This window comes from Chenopodium album, chromosome 5, assembly GCF_948465745.1.
Source record: "Chenopodium album chromosome 5, dcCheAlbu1.1, whole genome shotgun sequence".
NCBI classification, from domain to species: Eukaryota; Viridiplantae; Streptophyta; class Magnoliopsida; order Caryophyllales; family Amaranthaceae; genus Chenopodium; species Chenopodium album.
Genome location: NC_137838.1, coordinates 61735655 through 61745592, shown reverse-complemented (window position 1 = coordinate 61745592; position 9938 = coordinate 61735655). Strand labels below are relative to the sequence as shown.

At 34.7% G+C, this 9938-nt stretch overlaps 1 protein-coding gene across 1 annotated transcript; it reads right to left on the bottom strand.

Moving 5' to 3' along the window:
- Positions 1–3223: 3223 nt before the first annotated feature.
- Positions 3224–9586, bottom strand: LOC145632148 (uncharacterized protein At2g24330-like). Its single transcript, XM_081684444.1, has 6 exons — positions 9102–9586; positions 8662–8978; positions 8142–8283; positions 5371–5480; positions 3918–4326; positions 3224–3828 (listed from the first exon to the last, which is right to left on the bottom strand). The coding sequence occupies exons 2-6, from the start codon at positions 8959–8961 to the stop codon at positions 3554–3556; spliced, it is 1236 nt and encodes a 411-aa protein (XP_081540570.1). The 5' UTR covers positions 8962–8978; positions 9102–9586; the 3' UTR covers positions 3224–3553.
- Positions 9587–9938: the final 352 nt, after the last annotated feature.

Below are 9938 nucleotides of genomic sequence, written 5' to 3'. Positions count from 1 at the left end.
TCGTTAGCAAGATCCTTTATCATAATATATGTTTTTATTATGTTCGTGAAAAATTATAGGCAAAGGGGATAGGTAAAGACTAGAATAGACCCGGTCTACAATAACTTATTGTAGACTCAATCTTCTAGTATACCATACGAATGTGATTATATCATACGAGATGTGATTATATTACTACAAAAGTGATTATATCATCCTGAAACTGTTATGTAAATGTATCACTCAAAAAGTAAATTTATCATTATAAAAAGTATCAAATAGTAAGTTACATCATCCAAAAGATGATTTTTAAATTTTATCATCCTAAAGATAATTATATAATCTCATTAAATGGTTTAATATGAGATTATATAATTCAAAATATGACTCACAAAAAGATAATTATTATTGTCTTAAAAAGTGATTATATCATCTAGAATGTGATTATATTATTTGAAAGTGTCAAATTTTGGGTCTACAATAATTTATTGTAGACCGGGTCCATAAAACCAATTGGATAGTAGAACAGATAAAGTACAATACAATTATCAATAATTGATAGTTTATACATAAGTACTCTGTAATTCATTTCATGTATACTGAAAATTTTTTATACACTCAGATATAAAATACACCAAGTTATTGCTCATCGGATGATTATATGAGCAATAACAAACATCGTTTAAGCCAATTTTTTTTTTTTGGATTTTTTGTAAATTACCACCCCAAAATGTACCATGTATTGAAATAACCATCCATGTTTTTTGAAATTAAAAATAACCACCCACATTTTACAAAAAATGTAGGTTTTACTACTCGACCTATACTCCGACCAGTTTTTCGAGTATCGACCCCACATAATGGCTGTTTTTTATTTTTATAAAAGTTGTTTCTCGATTTATTTCCTCCCTTGTTTCACAAACTACTCCCAAACTTAAAATTCTTCATTTTTTTCACAAATTCTACCATTTTTTACTCCAAGTTTTGCATATTGACAAGCGAATCCTTTAAAGAACGCACTTAAATTTTTTTACACGAATTTGTACAGCAAGGTAATTGAAGATCGCACTTTTTTTTTTTTTTTAGTTATTTTACAATGTTTTAATGAAGTACAATTCAAGTTTTACGATATTTTTTGTTTGGAATGTGTTTTATTAGGAATTTAATGATGTAATCGTTGATTGATTCATTCAATTTAACTTGAATTGAAAATTATGATTCTTCATAATGAAATTGTGGGGCACATGCTCGGAAAACTTGCCGGAGTATAGGTAGGGGTGGTAAAACCTACAGTTTTGTAAAATATGGGTGGTTATTTTTAATTTCAACAAAAATGGGTGGTTATTTCTAACACATGTTAAATTTTAGGGTGGTAATTTACAATAAATAAATATATATATATATATATATATATATATATATATATATATATATATTTCTATTTGAAAAACAAAATGATACAATTACGAAATTACCCCAAAGTGACGAAAAGCTGGGGTCCTATATAAAGAAAGCTAAAACCCTAAGACAAAGCATCAAAACTACTTGATCTTATCTGAGCTGATTGGGGTTTAGTCCGGTTTCAGTCAAAGCTACCCGCTCGGCCCGCGGCTGAGTAGATGGCGGCTCTACTGTCTCCGGCGGCTCCTCTCGCGATGAAGACTGCCCGCTTTCTGAGCCAATCGGCTATGACGGATGTGCGGGCTTTCCCCTAAATCTATCCAATTTATTTCTTTCATTTTTTTGGGTTTTTCAAGTTGTTTTTTTTTTTTTTTTTTTTTTTTTTTTTTTTTTTAATTTGAGCTTTTTTTAATGAATGTGATTTTAGGTTTTGTTTATTTGTTTGTTATAATACTTTTGTGGTGATTTTTAAAATTTGGGTTTTTTGGGTTTTGAATTTTTGTGATGTTACTATGATTTTTTTTTTTTTGGATATTACCAGGGTTTTATTCATAGTAAATGAATTTTACTTAAAATATCTAATTTAGGTGATTATTTGGTTGTTTTCTGATGGGTTTGATATTTATGTTTATTTACAAGAATAGCCACGATGATAGTGTAATTTGAATTACCGTTTCTGAATAGGAGTAGTGAGAGAGAGACGTTTGCATATGTGTTATTGCGTTGATTGTTTGATAGGTGGATAAATTGCAGCGACTGTTTCATGACAATGCAGTTGGAAGACGTCAGACAACAATTCAAGTGCTGAGATTTGAAGAGTTGAGACATAGTGTGCTCGTATTTCGGTCCTTTAAGCTGCGATGATTCGCCACTGTATTATGTAACGCAGTAGTCATGTACACATTCTAGGAAATATTGTATCAATGTTTTTTATATACATCTACAAAAGTGTATGGCAGTTTTGTACTTCTTTAAACGTGTAAATTTCATCATGAATTACTATTCGTGTGTAAATTTATGCAGTAGATGTAATGGCCTTGTTTATGTGTATGATTTGTGGCTTACACCATTTCAAAAGGCAAATCACAGTTATTTTTTTGGTCTTTGAGAACGAATTACACTAGCTTTATTGTGGTGTTTAAATTTTCTTGAATAATATTAGCACAATTTTGATTGTTGATTCCATCTATTACAATAAGTGTGATCGCAAAAATCTGTTATTGCATCTTGCTGTAGCAATTTTCACTCATGGACTAGCTTGTTGTACACACGCCTTACAACCAACTAATCACCGAGTATGGAAGAGATTCTCTTGCTGCTCCATATCAACAATTTGTGTGGCCTGCATATGCACACCTTCCTCAAAATATCCACATGATGCAAGTCTTCTTCCATTGGTTTTACTAAGTTATCATGGAACAAAGAATCCTCCAAATGTGTAGTTAGGCAGTATATCTTCCAAGAGAATCATTATTTCACAACACAATTCACTATGCATCAGTCCAAAATGGCATCTGGAAGAATCTAAAGCTTGGCACTATGCATCAAGCTAGGCTGATGCCCACTTTCCAGTCCCAGTGTTCCCACATAGCAGTTGGGTCAGCAGATCTGAGTAGAAGGGACCATGGTTTAAAATCCTGCTACCAAGCAGTTTCATGTATTTCTTCGGCTGAGAAACCAAATTCCACCTCCATTTTTAGGGGACTTTCAACTAATGATAGGCCTATTAGTAAACTCAAGTTATTATCTTGTTCAACATGATAAGAAAACCAACATGGGGCATAGTAATTTGGCAAACCTAATAGCAAGGTCATCAGCAAATCATACATGATGCAGATTCAAATTGCAAAAATACTGCTTCTACAGCACAGAAAACTCCTCATTACTGTCATCATATAATCATCACACTCTCGTAGATGCACTGAAATTTCAGTTTGCTGGCCTCAAATTCAATATAGTGGCTGGCCAATTGAAAAAACTACACCTGTATTGCAGTCATAAACATCCTACATTTTGTACGTTTACAAGTAGTATAACCACATTAGAATATCACAAAAACCCCTAACTAGAGGCATATATATTCATAATCAGCATCCCCGTCAGCCCTTGCCTTCTGAAATGAACTGATTCAAACCAGGAAATGTCTTCACTTTCATAAAAGCAATCCATGTCTTCAACTCTCATTACCTTCCGCTGGTATTTCAGTCTTTTCACCAACTTTAGCAAGCGCAGGTGTAGAAACAGTTTCACCATTAACATCATCAACTGTGCTATCATGTGGAGAATCAACACCTCTGGTAGCATGGCCATGATCAGCTGAAGCAACTGAACCCATATTAGAAGCATCGGTACCAGAGGAACGTTCTTGTTGGATCCTTGGCCCATTAACAGCATGGCAATGTGGGCAAATGTAGGTTACATAGGGGAAATCTTCTTTACTTGCAAGCCCTGCACAAAACCAGACAATTAAATAAATTTGACGATATTCTGAAGAAATGGAAATGCTACATGAATTTACATCAGCAGATATCACTCACCATTGTGCATATGGCAGTTACCACATATGAGAGCATAACATTGGGTTGGATCCTCACCGACAAGCACTGCTGCAATCCGAGACAACCATCCACTATTATATGCAGTGGCTCCTTGCCCTTGAAAATGATCAACATAAACCTGTTGGTTCTGCTGGGCATATTCACTGCCTGTTTGTGGGTATGTTTCAGCAGGATGCTGAATTGTTGTGCCTCCTGGGCTAGTTCCTCGTCCTTGTGGCTGTTTCCTATTTCTAAGGCCACTAGATTGGACCAGTTCAACATCATTGCTTTTTCCAGCATCAACTTCAGACTCCTCTGGAAGAGAGAGTTTCAATCCTGTGCCTTCAGTGTATTTGGATGCCAAAACAGCAGCTGCTGCTGCTTTAGCCGCAGGATCAGTGTCATATCTCTGCCATTGTAGGAAAATTGGAATTATTGAAAAAGAGAGTATAAAAGTAGACACAGATTCATGTAGGTTGTCCGGTCAAAATATTACTTAGAAAAGTTCTGAGAAAATATTATCCTTTTCCGTTTTCCATTAAAAGTCACCAATGCTTGGCATCAGCTACAGTAGCAAGTACCAGATGTACCAACTGTATTTTACCAAAAACAAATATACCACTATTATTTTACAGGTGCGCTAAAGTATTAGTCTCATCTTCCTAAAATTCATATGAAGTGCCAGTAAATGCAGATTCCATCAAGGCTTGAACTAAGCATACTCTTTCATTTAGTGTCTAATTAGCAACAAAACTTTATGCACTATCCAGGGAATCCACTGTAGAGTGCAGACATATGGAATAGCTTATACGTAGTATAAAATATTCAAATAGTGAAGTGATACAGTTTCAAGAACTATGCCAGTCCATCACCCACCTGATTACCACTGTTGCCCCATCGGCATCCCATCACCAACACTTCCAAACCCAACCCTTCTCTCCCTGCCAAAGCACTACCCCTATCCCATTTCCCTTTTCTCCACCTCCATTGCCTCCCCCCTTATGCCATGAAGCTTTCTTTGGGCCACCGTGCTGCCTGTTCTTTTTCAATACTACAGTCAGTCTGCCACCGCTCCTATTTCTCTCCATTCTCATCCTCGCTAATGGCTCAGCCAAAAAATGCACCGCTTAGTCAAGAAGGTGCATGTTCAAACCCTCTCTCTCCAATACACATCCTTTACAAATTTCTACAGGACCAACAATCATCTGACATTCTGTGACAGGAAAACCTCCCATATCAAAGGGTTTTTTCTAGGAGATGATTAGGAAACTACAAAGCAACCTCCCATATCAAAGGCTTTTTTCTATCAAAAATTTATTTACAAATATTTTTCTTTGGCCCTTGGTCCACCCTCTTACAAGTATGTAAGTGCTAATAATCTGTAAGAGTTACCTACATCATCTAACAACATATTGGACACAGTCAAAAGTAGAAATCTATCTAATAATACTACCTGAATAAGTTGCTGCGTTAGATAAAAATTGGTCCTCTCTTTAAGCTCATCAATTTTTGATTGCCTCTCAGTCTGAAGCTTTTCCAAAGTTTTTTGATCCTTTCGTTCACCTGCACAAGAAAACAAATATAAAGAAAAGTTTATTTGGAAGTTTACTACTTTACTAGCCAGAGCAGAAAAACAATGCAGCAACATGGCATAACAATCACCGGGACACATGGCCTAATAGAAATAGCTTGTCATAAATGACTACCCTTATACTCAAGGTTTTTAAATCCATCCATTTCTTTCTAGGCAAACACACAAATCCCAAAGTCAATATATCCCAAAGCAAATCATGCGGTAGAGACTTTTATAAATCCAACCATTTCTTTCAAGGCAAAAGACCACAACTTGCCATTACCGCATTTTGCCAAAGCAACCTCTTCTTCCCTTCACCTAACCAAAATCCACAAACCGAATCTGTAACCAGTCCTGATTGTTAGAACAGCACACCGAAGTCTCCTCTCTACACACTGAAAGGTCTTCTTCAAAGATAGCTAAAGAGTTCACAGTGAACAAAGACATTTGAAAAAAAAAAAGACATTTGAAAAAGACTCGCCATTAGCTTGACACGTCACTCATAGTCAAGATTACCATATGTAGATATAAGATTTAAAGTTTTCGTCTGAACTTGTTTCTCACAACACCAAAAGCATAGTTAGCAATTATTTCACCGAGAAAGAAATAACATTAGCAATTTACTGGCAGGATATACGAATGGTTAATAATTATTTTATAAGGCGTTAATTTAGTAGTTGACAGCTCATCAAATGTAAGGCAATGATATCATAGGGAGGAACCAAAATGATAGTGCATATTGGTGCTTGCTCCTATTACACTATGCAATGTAGCACTTTGGGTCAAATCTACAAAATGCTAATCCAAAAGATTTCCAACAGTTAATTTTGTGACAAAAGGCTCAACAATGCCAAAAGGCTATTGAACCTGCTATTTTACAAAGATAGCCTACACAAGAGGTCAATAAAAAAGTTACATACACATATAAGGATGCAAATACATAAAGATAAACCAAGTATCATCCTGGCCACATTCAAACTCAATTTAGTCAAAATCTAGCTTATATTCAAACTTAATTCAAATTTAGTTCATTTGGAAACTAGAATATTCCAGCTTCACTCCTTTATTTATCAAGTGAAGCTCATTAAAGAGTTATGTTCTACTACAATTTATACATCTTCAAATAAAATAGCCTTGTAGTCAAATTTTATATAGTATGCTGATCATAACTTTATCAATAATAATAAAAAAAAAGTTCAAAATAAATAAGCTCTAAATTATCTTTTCTTAAACATACATTTTTTTTTTTCTTTTTTTTTTTTTTTTTTTTTTTATGTTTCATAAATATAGATACACTAGTTCCACATTTACCTAAACAGTTAAATTGTTCATGAAATCCCTATGTTATTATTTGAGTTCATTTTCAACAGAACAAATATGAGTGTTCAATGACAAATCTTAATGCATTTACCCCCCTAGGCACATTCCTATGCCATTATTTACAAATCCTCCTTTTTCACATTAGGAAAAAGGGAAAGAAAAAATAAATAAATAAATAAATAATAAAATCTACAAAGTGTCAAATACTTATTTGGAAACAATGTGATCATCAAACAACTTTAAGTTTGGCAAGTCACCAAGACGCAAATGGTCCTTGCAGCCTAGGCGCAAGGCAAAGGCGCGCACCTTTTATATGCAAGGCGCATGTATTTATATATTTATTTCAAAATATTTTTTACTTTGATTGTACTTAATACCAATTAAAAAGATTCATAATAAATTAAATAATGATATATGTAAAGCTAAGGTAGTCTGAATTTGAAAAAATGTTCATCATTCTTCAATTTATAACTTAAATCTTAGGTATTTTCCTTGAGGCGCAAAGGGGCGTCTTACCAAAGGCGCTTTGAGGCGCACGAGGCACGCGCCTTCCGTAGGTGACTGAGCCTCACCTAGCTAAAGCCCAGGGAGAGAGGCGCTCTTTTTGAAACCAAGGTAAGAACAGTATTTAAAAAATGTAAACCATGCTTCTATAAATAACTGAAGGAAGTAGGCTTAATGTTTTATATTAATACTTAAATTATATATCATCAAGGATAGTCAAAGAAGGATTTGTAAATACAGTAGTTTAAAAATGTAAATCATGCTTCTATAAATAACTGAAGGAAGTAGGCTTAATGTTTTATATTAATATTATTATGGGTTAAGGATAGCAAATTTAGCCTACAATGTTACTCACAACCATCTGAATATATATGTGAATGCACAAAGATTATGTTGCAAGTATCATTCGACATTCTCAACAACCAAAGTAATAAAATGGGAGAGGGTGTATATCATACAATTACATAGATAAACATTATAGATTCACTTTCTTCACCTGAAATATAAATTAAACCTATCTAAACTTATTAGATCTAAATCATCTAATCTGTACTTATTAGACGTATTGGAAGAGAATAAGCTTATTGAACCTTTTCAGAAGAGAGTAAACTTGAGTGGGTAATATATATTGGAACTTATTGGACCTGATTGAAACTTATCTAAACTGATTTTTTTTACGGTAAAGAGACGTATGCTAAGACCAGCATCCATAGTGTTGATCAAATCAAAGAGCACAATACCAAAATTAATTCAAATCCACAGTTTAACAGCCAGGACAACTAGAACTCAATATTGCATCATACTTAACAACAATTACTAAAACTTACGCATGCTTATGAAGCTTGATAACCCTGAAAATATAATAGCAGATAAAGCAGGCAGAAGAAACATTGGCAGAACCCGAAAAGCCCGAATTTTCCAATTTTCTGCTGTCCTTGCCGTCATGATAGCATAACCCACAGCAACAATCTGAAAACAATGTATAACCACCACCATAACAATCAGAAAGTGTTGAACTAACCATGATCAAGTACATCAAAAATGCAAACAATTATATAGCACCATAAAAGTAGACATATCAAACAATATCTCTCAATAACAGTAGCATTCAGAGCAATGCAAACATTAGATTTATATTCTCAACTAAAGCAAAACTTAGAAAAGCTGAAAGTTCGAATTTAAACTTCATTTTACATAACATCAACCCCTAACATCGATCAATTGCGCACGGATAATCGAATACGAGCAAACATCATTCACAGTATTGAGCATTAAATCATTAATAAGTAAAAAACAAACATGATCCTACATTAAAAATGCCCAAAAACACAGATTATAAAGCTTCACCTCCAAAAGCACAGAAAACAGAATAATATTCCGCTTCAAACTTCCCCAATTTTGAGCTCTCCTTCTCATTCTACTGATAATAATCTTCTCTTCTTTCGAAATTCGTTCCAACCTTCGCTCGAAATCGTCTTTTCGAGACCCGAATAACCCATTCCACAATCGAGCCAAAAACCCCTTCTCCTTTTTCTTCTTCGAACCATCTTTTGATTTCTTCTCATCTTTGGGCTTTTCATCACCGGCAGCAACAATGGCGGATTTCTCAGCTACACTCTCAACATTCTTATCAGGTTCCCCAGCCATTGCTCAGCAACAATACCCTACACCATTCAATCCCAATTTCAAAAATAAATTATACCCAGAAATTAACAACATACAAAAATTAATCCAGTTCATGAAATTGACAATTTTACAGATCAGAAATCAAAATTGAAGAAACCCACCTGAGAAAATGAATTATTAAATTTTTTTAATAGAATATGAAGATGGTTTTTCGACGATTTTCAAAGCTTCGCAAAAAGGAAAGAGAAAGGAGTGAAATAGCGATCTGTCGTAAAAAGGAGCGCCAGAAAAATCTGAGACTTTCGAAAAGTAGGAAATCGAAATACAGAAAATCGCGAAAATGAGGGGAAGTAGAAATAATTGTCGTTGGTAAAGATGAAACAGAAAGCGTCGAAAAAAGCGATGAGCAGACAACAATGGCGGATGAGAGGAGAGGAGAAAGAAAGAGAGATCGGAGAAGAAGGGAGAGAGAGAAAGTAGGGCAGCGACACCGTTTTGGGTAAACGGACGCCCAAAGTACAGGGAAGGTATCGGAAATTGGGAAGGAAAGTTGATGGAAAATGTACAAAGAGAGGTTTCCACGGTTACGTTTGGGTCGGGTTACTTGGTCGGGAAAGAACTTTTTAGGAGACCAGACTAAATGACTAATCACGGCCTTCACGGGTTTACGGCCAATTAACAAAGTTAGCACTCTTATGATACATTAGTACACAGTTAATGCAAGGGAGCAGGGCTGACAATTTCACCCGAATCTATGGATTATCGAATCACCCGATCTGATTAAATGAATAAAAACCCGACAAAACATGGATTTTATAAGGATGATGGATGAATCGGGTCGAATTCGGGTGGAGTTTTATCCATCCATCACCCGACCCATCCATCCGCTTATATTTTGTATCTATTTGTAATACTATATAAGTATATACTTCATATCTATCTATTAACTATTACAAAAACAGAAATTGCTGACATCACCATTGCCCACGTATTGCTTT